The sequence below is a fragment of the Tiliqua scincoides genome, chromosome 1 (assembly GCF_035046505.1).
Source record: "Tiliqua scincoides isolate rTilSci1 chromosome 1, rTilSci1.hap2, whole genome shotgun sequence".
Classification (NCBI taxonomy): Eukaryota; Metazoa; Chordata; class Lepidosauria; order Squamata; family Scincidae; genus Tiliqua; species Tiliqua scincoides.
The window spans coordinates 182,644,533-182,669,187 of record NC_089821.1 but is presented as its reverse complement, the minus strand read 5'-3'; the positions used below and the strand labels follow the sequence as shown (position 1 = coordinate 182,669,187).

Sequence of the window (24,655 nt, the reverse complement as noted above, 5' to 3'; positions counted from 1 at the left end):
AAATGTAACACAATTTCACAGTTAACGTGATTAGCTTTCCAAGAATTTTACTGCAGAAAAACAATTTATTTCCTTTATTGATAGCCTACTCACCTACTCCATTTGATCAAAAACTGATCTGGCTTTATAAATATTTTAATTCCCTGCTGGACTAAAATTGATATTCCCATAAACATCAGTAGAAAGACAAGAACAATTTTTCTGGATTTACAACAGGCCCAAATAACTGAATTAATGTCACTGTGAAAAGATGTACAGTAGTATAACAGAATTGCTTTATTAAAAGATTTTCTAGGGGTTTTAAAAAACTTCTAGTGGTTTTACACATTGCTTTTGCACTGGGCTTATTATTATCTTTGTAAGCAAGGTCGACCAGCTAGACAAGCGTACATAACGCAAAAAACAAAAGCAAACTAAGCAGTAGTTTGAGGTGAAAGGAATACAACATCTTTTCAAAAATGGAAATATCTGAGTCATACCAGTTCAGATGTTTTTCCACTGAGCAATGATTTAACTTGTGCAGCTATTTTTATACGTTTTTATTTGAAAAAGTCAGAATTGGGGTTGACAAATGTTGGAAGAGGTAATAGATGGCTTTCCTCCACTATATTACCTGTAATTGTTTGTTTGAGGTAAAGGTGGTACCCAACTGGAACGTGGAGATGAGTTCCTGGTGGTAACATTAAACAAAAGAGTCTAGTGTCATGTGTGACGTTAGCCTTCGATATCAATTTGCATTTTCTGTAGAACAGACCTTGAAAGCACAGAAACAGAGAGTTTCATTCAGTTCATGCAACTTAATATTACATTCCTAAACCGTTATATAAGCCATATGCATAAAGTACCAACACACCCTTGGTATTGCAAAGTGTACTCCGCTATTTGAGAAAGCAGACCCCGTCCTTCAGATTGAGAACCTCTCAAGGCAGCTTACATGTCATACCAAGTTAAGCAGTTTAAAAAACGTTTACACAAAATACTGGGTTATTTCCCAAATTGTCCTTCCGGTCACATAAGAAGACTTGCAGAGTTATAAGCAATGGCACAAGATTCCTGCTCACAGAAATCCAAATGGAATCCTGGCTTGGCACTTGCAAAAGATGTTGTACAGTACGTTTTGAAAAACTGCACAACAATTTTGTGTGTAATATTTCTTCTATGCTCACACCTGCATAACCACACACAGTGCAAAATGCCACTTGGTTTCCATGTGCACTTCCTTAGGGTACAACTAATTAAGAACACCACAGAGAGAAAGAGAAGCAATTAAAAACACCGAAACAAAACCACCAACATCTAAAAGATGTGGACCAACAGAAATGCTTTCACCTAGTGCCAGAACGAAGATAGAGAAAGTGCCAGGCAGTCCTTTGAGGCTATATTCATAGGATCTTATTTCTAACCATCTGCTTTTACTGTGCCATGAGCAGTCCTAACACATTTTATTAATAGAGTTAATATTATTTTCCTAGTATTATTAAATTTTAACTGTATGAAGATATCAAAGAAATATACAGATGGGGCCTCAGTATCCCTGGGGGATCCATTCTCCTAACAACTCTATGAGCACCTTACAGGAGAACTAAGCACAAGGCACGCACCCCACTTCTCAAGTCAGGGATACTTTCCTTTTCTGGGAGTAAGGAGTGAGTGCAGTTCACTACTTAGAGCCCTAAATCAATGCTTCCCAGTATCTCCAGTGCCATGACCCACCTCATACTCTGTGGTGGATTGTGACACTGTTGGTCAGAATGTCTTACCGGGTGCCTCCAGAGGCCTCTTCCAGGTCACACTGGGCTGGCAACCCACTCTATTGGCCTCTAAATGGCCTGCAGAAGCAACCAAAAACTATTTCTGGTCAAACTAGAACTTACCTCCAAAAAGTGGAAGTAGCTTTTGGTTGCTTCTGTGGGTCATTTTGATGCCTGCAAACATCAATACAGTGGGTTGCCAGCCTGGCATGACCCAGAAGAGGCTTCCGGAGGGTCATTCTGCCTAGTAGCATCTCTGGGCCGGCACCTCCCCCTCTGGAATCTCAATTTGCAGCCAAGCAATACCAGGAGCAGGCAGAACTGCCCAACCCACAACACATAGGTTCACGATCCACCAGTGGGTCACAATCCACACATTGGGAAACCCTGCTCAGATGTTTCTGAAACTGGCTCTGTGCAGACAGAGATCCACATGTGTGACTACACAAAGAAGGACTGGGGGTTCTGAATACACTATAAAATTCTGAAACAGACTGAGAAGCTTTGTACTCAGTACAAAACTGGAGGAAAAGTGGGAAGAAAGGGAAATACATAGGATTCTTAGCATCATACCCATGAAACACATTTTGTTCATTCCATGCCATGGTAGCACAAACACATTACATTACACGTAGCTACACACAACAGCTTCTGTCAAAACAGACAGACCCCTGCAGTTATCCATTCACTATTTGAAGATCAACCATCATAGAAGACAAAACGAAACTAGTAAGTTCAAGGAGAGGGGGGAACTAGTCTCCAGTATGATAAAGTTACTTACCTCTGTCTGTACATTTGACAAAAGTATCATGACTCTCCAGTGGCTGCCCAAGTGTTTTCCATGAGAGACTTTCTTTCTTCTTCAAGACAAACTCTACCTTCCCTACTTTTTCAGAGACCTGTACTAAAAATATATGTAGTGTTGTTCTATACTTAATATAGGCACAATACTTTACACAAAAATATAATAAGTCATTATTATGGAACAGCAGCAAGAATTCATAAACACTGTGAAACAGAGAACTCCAAGGAGGCTTTTGCCCTGTTTTCCTTAATCAGCTGCTCTCACAAGGCATGCTGGGTCACAAATTACTTTTGGAAACCCCACTCAGAAGCAGTTTACTGTTCAAAGTTTTAAAAACTAGCCCACTGGGCTAGCACAAGCCATTTGTATGAGCTAAAACAGTTGCCTGGGGCCACAGATACTATTTCATTTCACTATAATAGAAGAGCTCAAAGGAATTATGAAACAAAAAGGTATGAAGTCATTATAGAATTCCAGCAAACATTTATGTACTCCAATGAATAAATCTAGAGATTTCATAAAGAAGTTGGCCCAAGATGAGAAATCCATTTGCATTCTAAAACTTAAATGAATGCTGTGCTCTCATTGTAGAAAAGCCTTTTCATATACACATGTATACATGTGTAGTGGACCATGTTTTACAAACTAAGATTACAATCCAATTGCTACAGCAGCAAATTAATATTGAGGCTTGGGGTGGAGGAGAAAACATACTCTATTGTGGAAGTGACTTATTTCAATCTCTGAAAAAGTTACTTTGCAATTATGCAAAAGTAATTATTTTCCAACAAGACTAACACTAATTCTTTAAATTATAGAATATTTTACAGCACAGTGTTTATATTATTGCTATAAAAGGTTATCAAGCTATAAAACATACTAACCAGATGGACAAAAAAGCACATGTTTGCAATAGAAAAAGATGAAACATACTTACTTACCTATCATATCTTCATGAACTGCGGAACTCAATTCTAAAATGAAAATATATATATGCAGAATTAATAGAAACCACATTTCTGTCTACAGTGATTATTAGTAGTAATATCCATTTAATGTGAAGATGACAAAGAAAATGGGAAGCATATCTTGCATTGAGCATTGAACTGTGGACGCAGTATAAACAAAGTTAGAAGGTTCTATATAATGGAGAACCCTTATGCTACCAAATTCCATTACATTAATATAGGAGTTCAGTTAATACTACATGAATTAATCTTGTACTTGTGCACTTCTCTGTCCTCCCTTTTTAGCATGCTCCTTCCTTTCAGTAAACTAGTTTGCCATTACATGCAGTTCAGATACATCATGGATTGAGCAAGCTTAAATTACCTGGAAACCAGAATTGGCAACCACAGTCCATATAGTTTGGTAACAAACAGAAAGAGAGAGTGGAAATAGGAAAGCATCATAAGATGAAAAAGAATCCTCATGAGCCAGGTTCAATCATATAGTATCAAACAATGATCTGATGTTTCATAAGAGCAGAGCTATACAGTTAAACCAGGATCTAAGAAGGTGATGTGTACACACAACTGGAGCTTCACTTATTATCTTCTTCAGAATTCCTAGAGTTGACTCAAGACTTCTGGTACCTGAAGCAGAAAACCTTAATGGCATCCCAGCAAAAAATAAGTACAACAAATGACTATTTGCCAGCCTTTAACAGTGACCAAAAACTACCACCTGAAGTGACCATCTCATTTGACCTTGCTGTTTCCACCGTTTGGACAGAGAGGCTGCTTTTGCAAATCAGTGATCTCTTTCTCCAGAAATGGGAACCATTGCAAACAACAAAACTCCACCTATACAAATGAGTCTCCCCAGCAGGCACATTGTACATCTCCTGATCGTGACCTTAAAATGTAAACATTGGGTTAAATCCCAATATTTCCTTCTTCCAGAGCAAGGAGTTCTTAAGATACCAGATGTGTACAAGGATATGGTATACCATAACTTGGGAACAATCCACTGAAGTCAACAGAAAGGGGTGCAGAATTTTTAACAGAAATGGATAGCATTTAAGCTTCATTTTTTAATTCTAGCACTAAAAGAATTTGCCAATAAAACTCTTACCAACATTTAAAACATATGAGTAGCCATTCACAATGATCTCTCCTCTTAGTCTACCTTCTTGAAGATCGGCTATCACCAATTCAGAGTTCATATCCTTACAGAGAGAGGAAAAAATTGAGCCATTTCAAGGTGGCTGTTAAAACCAAGAGATAATAATTTATTATTGCACCATCAATGCTCATGGTGCTTTACAAGTAACATCAAATACAGATCCTGCTATGAAGAATTTAGAATTTAGAATTTGACACAGGAGAGACAACAGAGGAAGGCAAAAGAAGGAGGTGAAAGTAAATCAGGATGAGCCAGGCAAGAGCCAGGATAGTATAGAGTAGCGATTTTCAACCTTTTTCATCACACGGCACACTGACAAGGCACTAATGTCAAGGCACACCATCAGGTTTTTGATAATTGCCAAGGCACACCATTCTGCCAGTGGGGGCCTCATCTCCCTATTGGCCTTACTAATAAATGACCTTCCCTCAAATTCCTGTGGCATACCTATGGACCACTCACCGCACACCAGTGTGCCACGGCACAGTGATTGAAAATGGCTGGTATAGAGGTTCTGGAATTGGACTTTGACCTGGAAGATTCAGGTTCAAATCCCCACTTAGCCATGAAGTTTCGTGGATGACCTTGTCCAGTCACTATATCTCAGCCTAACCTATCTCACAAGGTTGTTGTGAGGACAAAAGGAGGGAAGGAACTATGTACATCAGTCTAAGCTCCTTGGAAGAAGAGTAGTATAAAATTTTGAAAATAAATAAACAGGAAGAATGCTCATCAACATAAGCTTCATGTATCTAGACTTAGTTTTAGTAAGGAAAGAGGTCTTAGGGATTGAGCCAAAGACTTCACAGAAAAGGTGGATTGTGAGGAAGAGTTTCAAGGATGAGAGAGGTGACATCACATAGGAGACAGCTGCAGGTATATGGAGCAGCAAGGAAGAAAGGTAGATTTGATTGAGAAACAGGAGACAACAGTGATAGAGCAGGAGGACAAAAAGCCAGGGGGAGGGATACATTGAGATATGATGGCAGACAGGAAATGAAACAAGAAAGATGAGAAAGATGTACTCATTTGGCAGCAGACAGGAAACCAGTTTATAGATGGGGGAATCATGCAGCATATGGATGAGAGTGAGTAATTTGGGGTTCATAAGGAAACACGACTATACTTTTGCAATTCTTTACCATCATTTACCTTTTGTTTAGTGTATATGACCACAGTGACTGAAACATCTGTCTGGAACCAATCATAACTGAAATAGATATTTTAAAAAAATACATCTTTTGAAACAATGCATTTAAATAGCTTTAATGTACATTCTGAAGAATTATGCTGAGGTTAACAGAAGAGCAACTCTGCTGGATCAGGCTAAAGGTCCATTTTGTCCAACATCCTGCTTCTCACAGTGGCCCACTAGCTGCCACAGGACATTCTGTGAGCAGCAGAAGAAAACGTACTCCTCTCCCCCCCCCAACCACTCCCCTGCAACTCCTCAGATCCTGGAGATAGTATACAGTCATCAGGACAGATATTCAGCAGAAGAGAGTGAAAGTGAAGTGTCCTACTTCAGATTGCCAGAGGGCACATTCCATTTTTGAATGTTGCTCTTTCATGTGCTAATGTTTTTGCTTACAGAAAGTAAGGAAGGTTCTATACCTGCTCACTCCCTGCAGAGTTTTGTTGTTGTTGTTGTTTTTCACACTGAGGAGCATCCAATAATATAATTCTCCCACTCAAAGCCTAAAATGACACAGTTCTTTCTAACACCTGCAGACTCTTCCATCTTATTCTGCTGCATGTGTCAAACAGGTCTATGTGAGGCACTTAGACATTGTTGTCAACTACCCAAACAAGTGGATCTATAGTGCCCTGGAACCAGAGCAGAACTCTTGCAGTTGAATAATAAATGCAGCATTTTGTCACTTTTGTTATCTTAGTTTACCGTAAATTGAAGTCACCAACTAACCTTGAATTACTTCATTTTATTTACTTGAGCAAGTCATTTCACTTAGCTGTTCATTTCCTACCAAATCCCACACTGTTCACACTGTGAAGTAATCAATACCTCGTTATGTTACTGCAGAGCTATTTAAACTGGGGCACCACAACACCCCAGCCTGATAACCCTGGCCTTAGCCTGACAGCCCCAGCCTGACAGCCCCGGTGAGGAACAGCATCAAACATATATGTCTCAAAATAGTGATAAAACTCTGTTTGGTTTTCTTGGCATGATATTTGGAGACCATAAAGCTTACTACAGTGAAAAAAGTTCTGTATTCTGTTTTATCATATTGGCTTAATCAAGTACTGTACCTTACTTAAAATCAGTATACAGCCACATAAAACACTGCTTATACAAATGTGTTCAGTCCTTACACAAGAATACAGAAATCTAAAGGGATAGAAAAACTGTCAGTAGCTGAAACAGAACAGTACCTGGGAATGACCTCTTTAGAATTATCCAAGACTTTATTTTGAGATAATATACCTAAAAAGAATGAAAACGTGATATGCATAAGAATGTAGAGAGAGAGACCTGAACCCAAATCAGCACATTTTACATGAATATAACACTAGATATCTATTTACAACTATCACAGAAATGTCCATTAGTCCTCTTCTGAAAGAAAACCAGACCTCAGTTTGAGCTACCCCCCCATATTACACATCAAGGGACAGTATATGCAACTTTGCCATTTCCTGTTTGCCATATATTTGCTTGCATTTCTGAAGACCACTTTTATTCTAGACTAAATCTCAGCTCAGCATTTTCACTCCTATAAACTCCAACTTACTAGAATATTAGCTTCGGTTCACCACAATGGTCTACTTAAAGTTGGTTTGTTTTTTTAAAAAAAAATCGTCTAATCATTCATACAAATTCAAGAAGCTGATTTTGACTATTAAAGCTCTAAATGGTATGAAGTCAGGAGATCTTAAAGACTACCATATAAAAACTGTTTACTAAACTTTGATAGTCTTTAGAGGTCAAGTTCCATATTCCTCTCTCCACAAAATGTGCCATTCCGGGTGGCTACACAATTTGGCTCAATGGTGAGGTGTGGAATATGAAATTTGCTCTCTTGGAAGGCTCACCTTTTCCCCTCACCAATGGCATTCAAGGGGCAGTTTAAGACCTTACTTTTTGAGAGGGCATTTGTGACAGCCAACCTGTCTTTATTTCACTCGTGTTTAATTGTTGCCAATTTTTGTGATGCTACTATTGTTTTATTAAGCTTTTATTTTATATTGAAGTTAAGCAATCTTAACGGTGGAATATTAATTTTTTTTAAAACCAGTCAAATACTATGGCGGCACTTTACTAACATAGTGTAGTGGTCAGGGCATCAAACTTTGACTTTGGGTCAACTCCCAGCTCAGACATGAAGCTCATTGGGTGGTCCGAGGCAAGTCATTATTTCTTGGTCTAACTTATTTCACAGAGTTGTTGTAATGATAAAAAGGGAAGGGAAGAGATTATGTATGTTGCCTCCTCGGAGGAAGGACAGAATAAGTATGCAACAAACTAAAATGATTGGTTCAGATAAAGCACACTGTTTACTCACAACTATCTGAAACTTACTGGATCTTCAGGTAACAGCTGCTCTTTTTTGGCACAAAAACATTTGGATATGTTCACACATTGCTGTTCCATCCACCTGATCACACAGCCAACCCGAGCAAACTCTTATTTTCACATGTAACACCACAACTATCCTAGATAGATCTTGCACATCAGTACCTTTCAGAGAAGTGTAAAGTTTTTATGGTGTGTGTAGGGGAGGGGGAAGCTGTTAGAAAACCACAATATTAAATTCTATAGCTAAGCAGCTCTCCCTAGTACTTGGCCTCCATCTCAGCATGCCAGCTCTCTTTGCCTCTATTCCAGCTGCCAGAAACAAGACTGCATTTCCTTTATATCAATCCTTCCTTTGTATCATCCTTTTCAAGGCCACAGTGCAGCCTATCCATAGCATTGGACTGTATTGCTGCATTCTTTGTTGGTAATGCCACTGACAAGCATGGCACTTCCTTGTAGAAAATAGTTTTTAAAGGAATTCCTTTAAATTCTGGATTCCAGATTCACAGAAATCAATCGCATATAGGATACAGAAATATCCCCTGCAAGAATTACAATGGCAGCAATGACTAGAGACCTAAGAAAAAAAAGAGAACCAATATATCCAGGAATGCCTTCTAAGCCAAACAAGAAGGTTATAAAATAGATTCTATTGCTAGCAAAGCAACACATACCAAGGTTAGGGGGAAAAATTAAGAGCTTCCTCATGCTTAGGCATGCCATTTCAACTCTTCCATCTAAATATAGTTCTGTTTGTTTGAAAATATGCCCTTCACTTGAGAATGGAAGTGACATTCAGAAATGCTGACCTTATTTCCCAGGTATTATCTAACAGGGCAAGTCTGAATAGCAGAGAAAGGGTCTTGAAAATGGAGAATAGTAGAGAAATAGCAACATGAAAATGAGGCATTATTCAATTAAAAATAAAGACTTAAGACATTACTCTTTAGCTTCATTGTTCCATGACAATAATTTTATAGCATTACAAGTTTATCAATACAGCCAAATAATACTGTTTAAGGGGGGGGAGGGGAAAGGCAGTCTATTTTAATAATCTTTAAGGTGGGAACAGTTGGATATCATCCCAGATGTGACCAAATTTATTAGTTCTAGGATTCATTTAGTTCTAGATCTAGTAAGTTTTCCAATAATATAAATGCATCGTAAAAAATATTCAATAGTTACAATTTTTATGTATTTAAAATACTTTAAATGCTGTATAGGTACATGCAACAAAAAACTGTTTAGAGAATTTGCTTTATTAATTAAAGTAAGTCTTGCCTATCTGCAGAAAATATAGTTCCATGTAACATTAACAGCCCAATCCGATCCAACACTAGCACAGCTGGGCTGCCAGGTCCATACTGTATCCAGCATTGGATTTGAGCAGGCAAGAGGTCTCCTTTGGATAAGGGAACATTTTTTCCTTTACCCAGTGTAGCACCCTAGCCTGCTCAATGGAACTACTCAGATCTGCTCCACTATTCAGTTGGCCCAGCACAAACCTTAACTCTGCCGGTGGCTATTGGGCAGGATACAGCACTCGTGGGACAGCACAGACCTTCCTGCAGGTGCTGCTTATTCACTGGGTGTTTGAAAGCACTTTACAGCATTTTTATAATACCCACCACCAGTGCTCCCATCAATAGGATCAGGCTCTCATTAGATTTAACACTAAACAATTTAAACACTTTAAGGCTATAATCCAACACACATTTTCCTAGGAGCAAGCCAACTGAATACAATGGAATTTATTTATGAGTAGACATGCATATAATTGTGGTGTTAACTTCCCAATTTACCATTCTAAGGGTTCCAATAAATCAGCTTGCTTAGAAGTCACAAGTGTCAGAATTCTCACCACTAGAAATTTATGGAACACATCTTCCAGTTTAACATAATAAGATTTTGCAGTTTAACGCAAGAAGACCAAGCACTTAGGAAGTCAGGAAATCAAATCAGCAAGGCTTGGAAAGCCAAGTGATATTTATACTGACAAGGTCTAAACCAAATGCAAGTATGCCAGAAAGATGGGGTCACCATGGAAAGCTCACTGAAAATGTCAACTCTTCAGTGGCACAGAACACAGCTGTATTAGGAATGATTAAAGTATTGAAAATAAAACTGCAGATATCACAACATTATTATATAATTCTACAGTATGGCTACATTTTTAACACTGGGAAAACTTAGTCACAACTCATCTGGAAAAAGGAAAGTACAAAGCTGGAAAAAGATGCCACCTTTCTGTTAAAAGTTAAGATGCCCAAGGCAGCTGATCAACTAATGTGATTCTCTACACAGAAAAGTATAAAAAGATTGAGGTTTTGAAATTTTGAAAAAACACACACAATTAAAGAAGGACCTGGTAAAGACTTGCAGAATTACAAACGTGGAGAAAGAATTTATTCTTTAAATCACAAACTTGCAACACAGTCCTATGCATATATACCCTAATAAGTTCAATGGAACACTTTCAGGTAGACATGCGCAGAAAGTCCCCAACTTGTATCCTGGTTCTCTTCCTGATGATTATAAGGTGGAGAAGTGGGGCACCCTTAAACAAAACATGGTCATCTGTCCATAACCTGCTTGCACTGTTATCTAACAGCCAAATCCTAACTTGTGCTGGAGCAAGCAGGCCACCGGGCCTTGTGCTGCACCCAGCACAAGTTTGAGGCCAAAACCAGCATAACCGGAGGCAAGGGGAAACCTTTCCCCTTATCCCATGTCACACTGCAGTGGACCCAATGGGTCTACTCAGATCTGCGCCAACTGAAAAGGTGATGCAGATCCAAGCAGGACAGAGCAGCTAGGGGCCGTACCGTGCTGCCCAGGAACATGGTCAGGACCTGGCATAACTGCCAGGTCCTGGCCCTGCCTCCCGGTCCCAATTGATTGCCCCAGGAATGCCTGGTGCCTGCCCTCCCCTGTCCTGAAATGCCTCCTCCCCACCTCCTCCCCACCCTCCCCACGCCCATCTTGGCCACACTTGGCTGACGCAAACTTACCCCGCCAAGCCTGGATCTGGTGCAGGAGGCCAGCATAACTCCTCTCCGACTCCTAAGTTGGCACAAACGTGCCCTACGGCATGTTTGCGACACCCCTGGGTCAGCGCAAGTGACTTGCACCGGCCTAACCCAGGGGTTAGAAGTGTGCCCTAACTTTGAATGTTAAAGTATGAGGCCTAGGACACCAAGTGTTCTGTCAGTTTCAGAGTATAACCAGTATTCCTTCCTATTTTCATCATTAATTTATATCACCTCTTTAGTCACCAATCTTTGATTAATTTTCTCAGCCACCCCCCTCCCCCAAGTTCTTCACACTTCCACATTACAGAAGTGAAACTGAGGTCGAAAGAAAGTGATCCTCATTGATTCTCAGTATACTCTTCTTGTGATCTCTCATTATTCTAATAAAATTATAATTGTGGGATGTAACTACTGCATCCTAACCAGTCTATTGATCATAACCTTTGTTCTCTTCATAAATTAATGCTGATCATAATAAAGCTTATTCAGAGAAGAAAAGAACTCGGGTGTATGAGAGTTTTCGGTTACAAAATCATGAGATTAATTACACTTGCTTGCTAGTTTGCCCCATGCTGGTCTGCTAATTTTGCCCCTACATTGCTGTCTGATCACTCCTATTCAAGCATACTCACGCAGGCATATAGTAAGAGTGACCAGCTATGTCATGGTACATGGGGGGGGGGCAGAGTTTAGACAATGCATGTCAGATATCTGTTTTCTCTTGATCAGTGACCTTTTCCTTCTAATGAACTTCTCTCTTGTGCTGCCTTTTAACCATTTGTTGTCAGCTTTAGGTTTCTCTCTTCTGTCCCCTCTTGTTGCCTGTCATCAGTCAGTCAGTCTAGTGTTCTTTCCTCTTCTTTCCTTGCCACAATTTTCCTAGTTTTCCTCTGTCTTCTCCTTTGCCCTTCCAACTGGTACAAACAGTTTGTTTCTTGCATCAGGATGTTTATGGTACAATATGATGTTTTAGGGTTGTCTTTGAAGGTCTTTCCTGGAGCTCTTCTTGAAATTCAGCCTTGTCTGTTTCTGGAGAATCTGCTGTAGTGGGACACATCAGAACTCCCCCTATTTTAGCCATTTTCTCTGGTGCACTCACATGTGTGTGGCATGTGCACGCACACCTCGTTATACTCATCTAAAAGCCAAACAATGTGTGAATCTTGTGATTGTTTCGTTGTTTGCATAATAGATAGATGGCAAGGTGAGCTTTAGTAGCCCAGAAGTTAATATTAACAGGCCAAAAATCTAAGCCATCCCACTCACTCATTTCTGAACCAGATGGTGGGTTAGAGATGGGTAAAATCAGCATAACAACCCTGAAACAGCCACTTTAGTAAATGAGCATTCTGACTCGACTTTGGGCCCAATCCCAGCCAACTTTCCTGTGCCAATGCAGCCACAATGCAGCTCCAAGATAAGGGAACAAATGTTCTTTTACCTTGAGGAGGCATCCATGACTGTCCCACCACCACAGAATGCAGGGTGCACTCTTTTTGGCACAGCTGCATCAGTGCTGGAAAGTTGGATAGGATTGGAGTCTCTGTCTCTATAGTTACAGAGAGCAAATTAAACCTTTACAAAGGTCAGCATGTGTATCTCAAGATTCATATCCCTTCCAAAACTGAATTGCATATTTCTATTTTGTAGGCTGCAATTAAAAAGGAGCCAAAACTTGAGATGTTGTTAGCATGAAAACTTACCATTTAAGACTCTCTTTTCTTCAGGTACAGCGGGGCAAGTCTCTGGAAGCAGTCAAGAAAAGTGCAGTGACGATGATAGCAAGAAACTCCCACAGTATAAAATGAAAATACGTAAAATCCAGAGCAGCAATAGCAATAGAAAGTGTTTTCATTTTTATTTTTTAGCAGTTCCCACCTCCTCCTCTAGGCCCTCAATGTCTCAGCCACCCAAGATCCTCCAACCTTCAAGAACACAGTGGGCTACTGTGGAAATTAGAGGACAGCAAAACCCCACTATACGAGTAGACTCTGGATCTAATGCAAAGCCACTAAGCTGAAGAGAAATGTATGTCCATATGTACTCAAATATCGTTATTTGATGAGCCACTGTTATGTAAGTTCTTGAACAAAAAGTAGAGAGCATTTACTTAGATATATGTAGGCACAATACATTTATTATTATGTTTTCCAAATTCATGTAGGTTTACTGTATAAACACCACCAAGTGGTACATTAAATACTTGATTTGTAATTAGTATGTTCTCAAATTTGTGGAAACCATATTCATGGGCTATAAAAGGGAGGAAAACCAAACAGGTTAAGATCTTAGGGAGTGATAAGATATTTGGGGGTGAATTTTCATTATAATTTCACATGTGCTGTCCATCAGAAGCTGTCAACTAACCTTAGTCCACTATACTATTCAACCTATTCATTTTTTTCTTTAGGCAAGGCAATTGTCATATTCCATCTGTTCTTAAGGTCTATAATGCCAAAGTAGTACTGCAGCTCCTATACGGTTCTCCAGTATGGTTAAGGTCGATTAATCATTCGTTCAAGCATTTTCAGGCTAAGTTCTTTAGGGATATACTGGGCACACTGGATAGTATGCTATACCTCATGATTTCTGAACATAATACCTCTATGTGACTCACTAGAATATGGAAGGAAATAGAATCTCTGGGTCTTCTTTTTGACCATCTGGCCATGTCTTCGAAGATGGAACTCCTTTCAAAAGTTAAACAAAGGCTTGCGGATATCGAAGCTCAAACCCCTCTTAGCCAGGCCACACGGACTTGTTACCCCTTAAACTTTCACGTTCTGTTACCCCACAACCAGATGGTTCCTTATCTGGCTCTTTGGATTAACCCTAAGGAATGTTGTGCAATTACACAAGCCAGATTTAATGTTGTTCCATCGGCAGTAACCTCAGGAAGGTATCATAAGGTCTCTTTTTATGACATTGCCCTGAGCTAAGGGAACAAACATTCCCTTACTTTGAGGAGGCCTCTGTGAGTGACACCCAACTGCAAGATGCAGCACATGTCCCATTGGCACCGCTATGCCAGTGCTGGAAAATACTGGCATAAGGGGTTAGGATTGCACCCTCACAGCCCAATCCTATCCACACTTTCCTGGGAGTAAGCCCCATTGACTATAATGGGAGTTACTTCTGAGTAGACATGCATAGTATTGGGCTCTCAGTCTGTAGCCTAATTCAGTGCAATTCAGGATAAATATTTACAGAAATGTACTTAGGAGTAAGCTCCACTGAAATCAATGGGACTTACTTATGAGTAAATAGGTATAGGACTGGATTGCATTTTTCTCATCTTAAACTATTCTCACAAACATACTTGTTCAGCCTAAACTCCCCCTTAAAAATCTTCCCTGGAAATTGGAAGTAATTCCATATCACTGTGCAAAGCATTCAGAACCATGGAAAAAACTCATTGGCCCCAATGAGGGGCCAATCCTATCCAACATTCCAGCGCTGATGCAACTGTGCCAAAAGTGTGTGTCAGATAGCATTGAGTCCTGAGTACACTAACAGCTTGCCACATGACAGAAACCATAACAAGAAGCAATTTAAAGCAGCTTTCGTGGGACATCTATTCATGCACACCACCCCTAGGGCTTGTTCTAGTGATGATTTGGATGGGATGTATCCACAAATCTGGACACTGCAGGCAATAAGATGACACAAATTGCTTAAAATTGGTGGGATAGACGGACAACGGAGTCACAAACTATATAAAATTAAAGAAACTGCAGTCAAAATAGCAGTCAAACTAGCAATACGGGGGGGGGCGTATCCATGGATCCTGTATCCATGGATTAACTTATTTGCAGATCAGATTCGTGCTCCCCTCCCACAGCATGCACCCCCTCCGGGGGTGAGGGAACCAGTTCCAGGGGGGTCATCTGAGCCCAGTAGAGGCTGTGGACATCCACAGCCTCTGCCACACTTAGTCTGAACCTTAGAGGCAAAAACACAAAAAAGCCGGAAGTGACGTTTTTAATGCCTTATAAGGTATTAGGAGAACTAGAGAGGCTCAGGATGGGGGGTGTTTGCCCATATCTACAGTTTCACTTAACCGAGGGGGGTTCTGGAACAGAACACAGGCAGATATGGGGGCACACCTATATATGCTTACATTTGTCAGGCATTATTTGGCAGTTGCCCCTATTTTCACGTGCATTTAACATTCCCAAGTACTTACTACAGTAATCAGTTGCAAAAACTGTACTATTCCACTCATATATGGGTCAAATCTTAACTTCAGTTACATTAACTGGTTCAATGACTTAATTGAAGGGGGGAAATTTTTAATGTTTTTTAATAAAACACAAAATGTTGAGCATTAACATCCACAGACAGACCATTTAAACATCTTATAACATGTATACCACAAACAAATTTAAACCGTATTTCAAGAAACAGAACTAGCCAGGATATGGATAATCAGCAATCAGTTTATGGCGTATCTGGACAAGAGGAGGGCCTACAGACTAGCTAAAGCTAAAAATCAGGCGTACACTCCTGCCTTTCTCTCCTGTACTGCATTGCTTCCTGACAGGGAGCAAGAGATAAAACCACATCCTGGGAACATAAGGAGCTGTGCTAAATGGGTACACTCTCATACTTTGAACTTGGAGTGATGATACACTATTCCAGACCAAGAGATCTAAATGAGCAATGAACACAAGTTATCAAATGCTATTGACTACAAGCAAACTAAATCAAAGTTTTCTATATAAAAAATTTTCAGTGACTAAAAATACATTTTAAAATATTCTTTTCAGTAAAGTCTCCCTTACAAGCTGAAAATCAAAGTTTTTGATTTGCAAGACAAGGGGGGAAAAACAAGCTTTTAGCTTTCGACACTCAGCAAGGTCCAAAGATTGCACAAAGCTGCCCTATTGCAAGCAGAAAATACATAGCAGTGTTATTCAGCAGAAAAACCAAGATTGTGGGTCAAGCACAACTTGTAATTTGTCAAGTTACACAGTTCCTGTATGTTATTTTAACCATATAAAAGTAATAGAACAGCTTTGGTCCAAGTCTATCTAAAAACAGCTTTGCTATTTAAAGGTCTCAGAGCAACGTGGTGTTTCAATGCAGCTAAAAGACCATTCTGTTATGTTACACACTGCAGCATCTAAATATGCCAGTGACATCAGCTACCTAGCAACAGTAAAATTCAGTTTCCTGGATTGAGTCAGACAGATTAGGAGCCAACAACAGTGCTTTTTAAATGAATTCCCCTTCATATTTAAGACAGGAATGCTGACAAGACTTAAAACATGCACCAATTCTAACTAAAAGCTTATAACTGATCTTAAATGAGAAAATCAACAGTTTTGCAAGGGTATCAATGATCAGCAACCACTGACAAATAAACTAGCCTGGACCAATGGCCCAATGGAGAAGGTGACAAGGAATCAGCAGGAAGCAAGCAAAAGCAACAGGCACAAGCTTTCCTTTGCGCTGCTTCCCATTACTATAGTGGCAGCAGAGAGGCCTTCTTCGCCACAGCAGCTATGGGTGGCAGCATGAAATACGACGTGCATCCCTGTCTTTCCAGTTCCCAGGCACCAGGACAGGTGAGAGGGGATATGTAACATGGATGCCCTGCTCCTATGGATGTCCTGCCACCTATGGAGGTAGGAAAGGTGTCGGAGGTAGGAAAGGAAAGGTAAAACATAGGGTGCATACCTTTCAAAGCAGCAGCAGATTTGACAGCCATTCTTCCAACAAGACACTCTTTCAACATAGATTCATAATTGACCCATCGATGAACCTACAAAGAAATAAATTGTACTCCTTTTAAATGAATGCCAGCACATATGATAGTGCTTTTTTCAAAGAACTGCAGACGTGTCACAAACTTAAGTAAGCTCATTACCCAGAATTTTTAAATTAACTAGACAGAGGTGCTCTCGAGGCCACTGCATTACACTGCGAGTTCTCTAGGATAGCAATACTTGAGTAAATAAATATTGGTTTTCTACAACCTGAATTCTAGATGTGTAGCTCACCCTATTTCTAAGCCAAACTACATAAAAAGGAGCAATAAAAAAGGAACGTTTATTTTATACACTTCATTAGTTCTCTTGTTAAGGTTCTTTCACTCATGAAGTGCTGAGGTGAACTTCCCCCACCATTCAAAAAGGATTGATATAGTACTTGCAACTTGGATGAAGAAAAATTGGCTTTAAAAGTGCAGGTGTTTCAAAATCAGGTTCATAACTATTGCTCCCATTTCAAGCACTCTACATGTCCACTCTACAGTGGACTACATGAACTGCATTGTGAGAACACAAAGACTAGCAGTTGAGTTTCTTTCAACTATATAAGCATGTATCTTGTTCAATTTGTCCTTGCTTGTCCTTAAACCTTAAGTACGCAACACAAATGAATGAAATGTGATCAAAAGAAAATTGAAAGCTACTACAGAAGCAACAGAATACAGGTGCAAACTTTTTATGTACAGGGGTTTCATTTCCTGAACCTCCGTGATTGGGAAAATCTGTGTGTTGCTAAACTGGAACCGGAAATGACGTGATTTTACATAAATTGCATAGAGTTACACAAATTGCATATAGTTAAGCAAATAGTGCTACAGCCTGACACTTGGGGATGAAAGGAAACTAAGGCAACAGTTCTCAATAGCCTCCCCCCTCACCACGTCCCAGTTCCCATACCATCCCCCCTTCCCTGTTGCCCGCTATCCCCGCTTGTTTCACAGATGGCATGCAGAGCTTCTCAGAGCCCAGTCCTATGCCTCAGAAATAAGTCCCATTCTAATCAGTGGGGCTTACTCCCAGGAAACTGTGGATAGGATTGTAGCCTAAGTATAATGCTTTGGATCGTTCGGAAGATTTGCTTGCTGGGTTGTTTTGCTTTCTCATTTTCGGCTCTGAGAAAGGCATACAAAACAAGCTGGAGGACAATACTCCGTGGGGTTTTAAAGCAATTCCCTCCATGAAAGAAAGAGACACACACAGACGGGCAGAGACAGAGATACTCTTTGCTGCACCTGCTCTGGCTACAAAGGTTTTTCTCTTGGCTTCCCCTCTTTCACTCTTGACAACTGACTCCATTTCCCATGAACACGATGTTGAAGAGTCTCACTGATGGCTTGGGGGCTACAAGGAGTCTTACCATTCCTTCACAAGGTGCACAATCTTATGGAGCCTCCTCCATGGCTCCAGGGCTATTTCTGTGCCTATGCAAGGCGCAGCCTTTTTTCAATGTTCTGGGCTGCCTTGAAACAGAGTGAGACACTAGTGAGGGGCAAAGGTGTGTGCAACTTTGAATCCCCCCAATTGAGATAAATCCTCAAATAAAAAATCTGCATATAAAAAGGTTGCACCTGTAGTTTAGTTCTCATTGTGTGTTATAATTAAATGTTGGTCTTATACCACACAGGAATGCAATATGGGCAGATCTTGATTTACACAGGTTCCTGAAAAATTCTGTGCATATCAAAAACATGCAGAGCCAGGATGGTGTAGTTAGTATTTTGGAAGTAAGGCCCCAGTCCTATCCAGCTTTCCAGTTCTGATGAAGCCGCAGTGCTGCCCATCCCTCCTCAAAGCTGTGAAACCTCCCACGCTCATACTTGAATCCTGGAGACACTTGACTAAGCTCTTGGGATCTCTGGCTGCTGGAGCTGGGCTGGGTTCTGTTAGATGTAGTGGTTATCTACACAGGCGCTAGCCGTAGCCTTAGTATGTTGACAATGAAGCAAAGCACACTTTGCACATGCGCAAGAGCAAACTCGGCGCGGCCTTGGTGACATGCTCAGGTCTGAAGCTTTGTAGCCTGTCAACAAGGTGATATTATAAAGAATCATATCTAGGAATGTGATTGTGGTTTAGCTAGAAAGCCGACTGGTTACAGCCAGTGTGAGTCTCATCATCTTTGTGGAAATTTCCCTATTACGCAGACTGTTGACTCATGGTTTAGTATTGTAAACAAGATCAGAGAATGGAAAACCCCAGCCTGTTGTGAATTGTATGAGAAGGAATAAAAGGCAGAGAAGGCTGGATCCCAGATGCTTTTTTCCTTCTGCATCAAGTTCTTCTTCTGCATCTGGCCTTCTGTCTGCATCTTGCTACTATACATGTCTGTTGTATTCATTGCTCTAACGCTTTGCTGCCTAGAGATCTAACTTTCAAACCCTCAGAGTGCTTCTGCTTTTAGCACTCTCCCATCAGGCCACAAGATATAGTCTTGTGCGTCTCCCACCAAGCACCAAGGCCCTCAAAAGCCTTGGGTGCTCCCCAGAGCAGCATCCTGTGCTGCTACAGTTAGAGATAATGGGCAAAACACAGAGATAGCAGAAGCGCAAACCAGCAGCTGCAGCTTGTGGTGCTCAGAGCACAGGGAAGAACATCAGAAAAAGGAGGCAAGACCCAGGGAAGTACCAACACCAGAGTCTATTTACAGGCAGTATTTACAAGTAGAAGGCAGTTCAGAAATCGGCAAGCAGAGGCAGTCCAGCAAACAGTCCAAGTAGTCAGCAAATCAGGCATCAGTCCAGCAGAGATTAGTGCAGCAACTCACTCCTACAACCCACCCAGTGGAGTGTGCTTGCTGGACATTTATACTCCTGTCAGCCAATGGGAAAGGCCATGACCTCATCACTGAGGAATATCATTGCATCATCCTGGGTGGGGATTGCATCAGCTTTTCCCATCTCTCCTTGTTCTGTGCAATGACTCAGCACTTTGCCCTGATTGGTCCTTGCCCCATTGTCTGAAAGGTGTGCTTACATTTGCTTACACACAGCAGTAGTCTGGTAGGTCTGCCTTATCCAGCCACCAAAGTGCCTTACTGTATGGGGCACATACTGTAACAGGTTCCCTGCTGTGCAGAGTCATTCTGTGAGTTCCCCCCCCCCCCCGTCTTGTCTGGTTGGCTGGCAGACTGGCTGAAAAGGACTCTCCCTTCCTGCATAATTCAAGGCAGAGTCCATTCCAGGCAGACAGAATCAATTCCAACTTGCCTGCCAGACTGGCAAGCCTGGGGAAAAAACCTCAGGAGTGGCAGAAAGAGAAAGATATGGAACTGCAGTCAGAGGTCCTGACTGCTGTGTGAAGTAACTCCCAAATATTCAAGTAGGAGTGTGGTGGGTACTGTAGAGGGAGACTCATTCTTGGGGTTTAAGAAAATAAACACAAAGAGCCCCACCCCATTCCAGCAGCAAATCACATTACAGTACAGTATTTTTTTTAAAAAATGAGCTTACTCAAATTGCACTCCTGGCATTAGTTTTTGAACTGGGTGATTTCAAAAACAGGTAAAATAAGACCATGCAAGTCAAGAGTTACAGGACATAATTATTTTAAAAAGTGATAAAAAAGCAACTTCTTATTCATGTAGTATGCAAATTTGGAATTATTTTTTAATAATATGAAAGGTTTTGTACATGATTTTTACCTGATCAAACAGATTTGTGCCATCAAGTCCAGCTGCTTTCATTAATTCATCCTCACCACCTGGGTGATATTCCATGTATGGAGTGACATTATATACAAGCCCTACAAAATAAACAATTTTAATTGTTTTAAAAAAAGATAATCTCTCATTAAGCACAGACTTCTCTGCAAAAAAAAAAATTTTTCTTTGGAAATAACACATTTATGAACTGGAACTGGTATAATGAAAGAGACTATATTGTACCCGTGTTTACACACGCACACACAAAAAAAACATTGGGTGCAATCGTAACCTACTTTCTACCAGCATAACAGCAATGCAACTCCAAGGTAAGGAAACAAGCATTCCCTTACCTGGAGGAGGCTTCAGTGAGTACCACCCAATTGCAGGATGCAGCACACATTCCATTGGCACTGCTTTGCCAGTGCTGGAAAGTTGGTTAGGATTTGGGCCATTGTTAAATTAAAAAGAAATAGCTGGCCAGGGGCCCAATCCTATCCAATTTTCCAGTGCTGGCGCAATTGTGCCAGTGGGGCGTGTAGCTGCATCCTGTGGTGGAGGGGCAGTCACCAGGGCCTCCTCAAGTTATGGGAACATCCGTTCCCTTACCACGGGGTTGCATTATGGCTACACCGGAGATGGAAAATTGGATAGGATTGGACCCTAGGGGCCTCTCCACCACAGGGTAGCCCAATACTATCCAATCTTACCCTAAGGGCCCAATCCTATCCAACTTTCCAGGGCTGATGCAGTCAAGGCAATGGGGCATGCACTGCATCCTGTGGTGGGGTGGCAATCATGGAAGCCTCCTCAAGGTAAGGGAATGTTTGTTCAGGGCTGCATTGTGGCTACATCAGCACTGGAAAGTTGGATAGGATTGGGCCCTAAGTAAAGTCAAAGCATTAAAACTAACACAATAGTTTGTGTTCTAGAGATTCGGCACCTGCTGAATTCTCTTCAAGGTTAGGAAATAAAATCAAGTAATGTTATTACTGCTTCATATAATATTTTTACTGGATTTTATTGATGCTGTTATAGTTGTAAAGCTGCCTTTAAGCAAAATACAGCAAAAAAAATGAAATACAAGTTCAAGAAATAATATTTTCGATAAACCACAAATACAGTATTCTCAATAGTGTTTAATGCCATCTTTTGTAACTGTGATTTGCAATACAAAATAACAGGCTCTACATCCACAGCCTCCTTATATTTGCTTATACACAAACATGGAGGATCAGCACAAGCACTTATCAGCACAAGCACAAGTGGTGAAGTAAGCACCACTTACTTCAAAGGATACACCTCATACACTTGAATGTGCACGGTTGTCCCCCAAAATTAATGGACAAGCATCTGCATGTGTGTGTACATATTATGTGAGTAAACATTCATCCCCATATGGATACAGGGAAAACATAAATACACATGTTTGCTTTCCAAATCTGTTACTGAATCAGTATATTCATTAAGATATTACATGAAGTTCTGTAAATTCTTCTGCAGAATTTAAGATAAGAATGCTCTAAGCCAGCAGTTCTCAAACTCTCTGGGACTTTGAGTCCCGCTACAAGTTCTTGCAGGGGAGGGGTGAAACAGCGATGCGATAGCCAGAATCGTATTGTATTGCTGTTGAGGTGCACAGGGGCTTGCTTAAACTTACCAGAGGCTGAAGCAAGCTCCTGGGGATGTGAAGAGCCCCGCATCAGCCTCCGCAGGGCCCCCCAAAGTGCACAAACTTTCAAAACAACGATCGCAACCCACTTCTGGTTTCGCAACCAAAAACCAGAAGTGGATTGTGATCATTATTTTGAGTGTCTGCATGCTGTGGAGGGGCCCTGCAGAGGGTGGCACGGGGCTCCCCGCACCCCTGGTAGCCTGCTCCAGCCTCTGGTAAGTCTAAGCAAGCTTCTGTGCCCCTCGACAGCGACACAATTCTGGCGATCATGTTGATGCCTCCCCCCTCCCCACCCCTTAAGGGGGCAGAGGGCAGGGCATCGCAACACCCCAGTTTGAGTACCACTTCTCTAAGCTGTCAAGTTACCCAAGCAATGGTAGCCCACGTATATGCCATTGTCACAGAAAAGGAGCGTATTGGCCTAGGCTAGTGCTTGTCCTCGCTTTACCAGCCTTCCTCAGTGGTAGCAGCAGTTTCTCAGAAGGCAGAGATAGCTAGGCTCACCTGCAGGGACAAGAGAGTGCTGAGTCCTGGTCAGGCCAGCCTTTTCCCCTTTCAAGCCACCCTCCATTTTGTTCCAGCCACAGCCTCTTTTGTAGGGCCATCTTTGGAGTGAGAACAGCCACATATTATCAGCAGTGCATCCCCAAGTGCCACTGCTCTGGACATGTTTATTTCCAGCTGGCACAAGCAGAAGGTTGCCACTACACAGCTCCTGTGACCAAAGCTTCCAAAATATGTGCTACAAAAGTTTATGCCGAAATAAACTCGTAGCCTTTAAGGAAACAAAAACCAAAGCACTGTTTTTGCGCAACATCAGCTATTCAATTCTGTAATAGTGCACCAATACTTTGATGTCAAAATAAAAATAAAGGAGAGACAATTCATCTGAAAGCACTGTACCTCTTGGTGCAACAAACATATATCAATGGCATCAATGGTTGTATGCGAAATGACTTTTAATCCCACATGTGCCAAGAATGCCATCTAGTGTAAAGTATCAAACACTGCATATATAGATTTAGATACACTCAGTCCAATTCTAACCAACTTTCCAGCCACAATGCACCTACCAGTTAACGGAACAAATGTTCCCTTACCTTGAACAGGCCTCCATAACTGCCCCCTCACTGCAGTGCGTGCCCTGCTGGCATGGCTGTATCAGCGCTGGAAAGTTAGTTAGGATTGGGCTGGTAGAACTCTACAGGCAGTTTTGCATATAGACTGCTCTCCTTTTATCTCTGTAGGATGGTCCTAGGCAGTCAAGTGAACTTTCATCATCAGCACCACCACTCTTGCAATTTTACAGCTTCACTGAAAAGCAGAAGCAGGTGCTGTTATTAAACTTTGCCTCTCTTTATCTTAGGAGCATCACACTGAGACAACACATAGAAGAAACATACAAAGCAGCAACATTTAATCGTAACACTTGGAAATACTAAAACTTAAATCATGTCATCTAGGGGAGAAGTAGAATACATTACAGGTTGAGCCTCATTATTCACGTGGGTTCAGTTCCAAGCACTCAAGTGGATGGCAAAAAACCCACTATAGCAAATCAATTTAAAAAACAAAGTTTCTTTGCTCCAGTGATTTAAAAACAGCCTTGCTGACCTTTGTGATGTAAGATAAGAGTCACTGAGAAGACAATCCATCAGTCGTCCTCCAAGCACTTAGAAAGCTTCACTCAGCCCCTCCCTTCACAAGTGTAAAGCTATCACCTTTCTTTCACATGCTCAAGGGGAAGGGAGGGGTCCGCTGGACAGAGAAGGATTGATGGACTGTCAGCCAGCTGCCCTCTCTCTCTCATTAAGGAGGCTATTGTTAAAGGACTGTTCAGTTTTCTGAACTGATTTTAAAGGGGTGCATTTTTCCCCTTCTCCAGGGATCAGCACATTCCTTCTCATTTGCAGTGGCCATTCATGTTGAGTCAAATTCGTGTATAAAAAATCTGTGTTTAAATAGGTTGGACCTGAATACAATAATATGTGTTAGTTCTAGTTTGCTGTCCTTGCAGAATACTAGCCCGAAATCCCCAGGACAGCCATATTTTTATGAAGGTTCTAAAAGTAAAATGTCAGACAATATGATCAAGCATTATTGCTCTTCAGAACTCTTTTTCAGGCTGGACATGAAGCAAAAGAAAAGGGGGAGAAGGGGAGGAGGAGAAAATGCAAGGTAAGATAGAAAAGTATGACAGTTTACAAACTGTTTAACAGTGCAGACCAGGTGTTTTGCAGGCTTAACACATCTGACCATACTAAGTGTAAAACAGATTTTATATTGCACCATAAAGTGGTTGCCTCCTCTTGT

The 24,655-nt window shown here is 41.0% G+C and overlaps 1 protein-coding gene across 2 annotated transcripts in view; it reads right to left on the bottom strand.

Moving 5' to 3' along the window:
- Positions 1-24,655, bottom strand: part of CYB5R4 (cytochrome b5 reductase 4) — a 38,145-nt gene that overhangs the window by 7,458 nt on the left and 6,032 nt on the right. Inside the window, exons 3-10 of one of the 2 annotated variants that reach the window (XM_066612485.1) lie at positions 20,668-20,768; positions 16,936-17,020; positions 7,078-7,129; positions 5,836-5,893; positions 4,633-4,726; positions 3,498-3,530; positions 2,533-2,655; positions 614-754 (exon numbers count right to left, since the gene is read on the bottom strand). In XM_066612485.1, coding sequence (XP_066468582.1) covers positions 614-754; positions 2,533-2,655; positions 3,498-3,530; positions 4,633-4,726; positions 5,836-5,893; positions 7,078-7,129; positions 16,936-17,020; positions 20,668-20,768 — 687 coding nt within the window. The remainder of the gene's footprint in view (positions 1-613; positions 755-2,532; positions 2,656-3,497; positions 3,531-4,632; positions 4,727-5,835; positions 5,894-7,077; positions 7,130-16,935; positions 17,021-20,667; positions 20,769-24,655) is intronic. The other variant, XM_066612486.1, reaches the window with a different exon arrangement.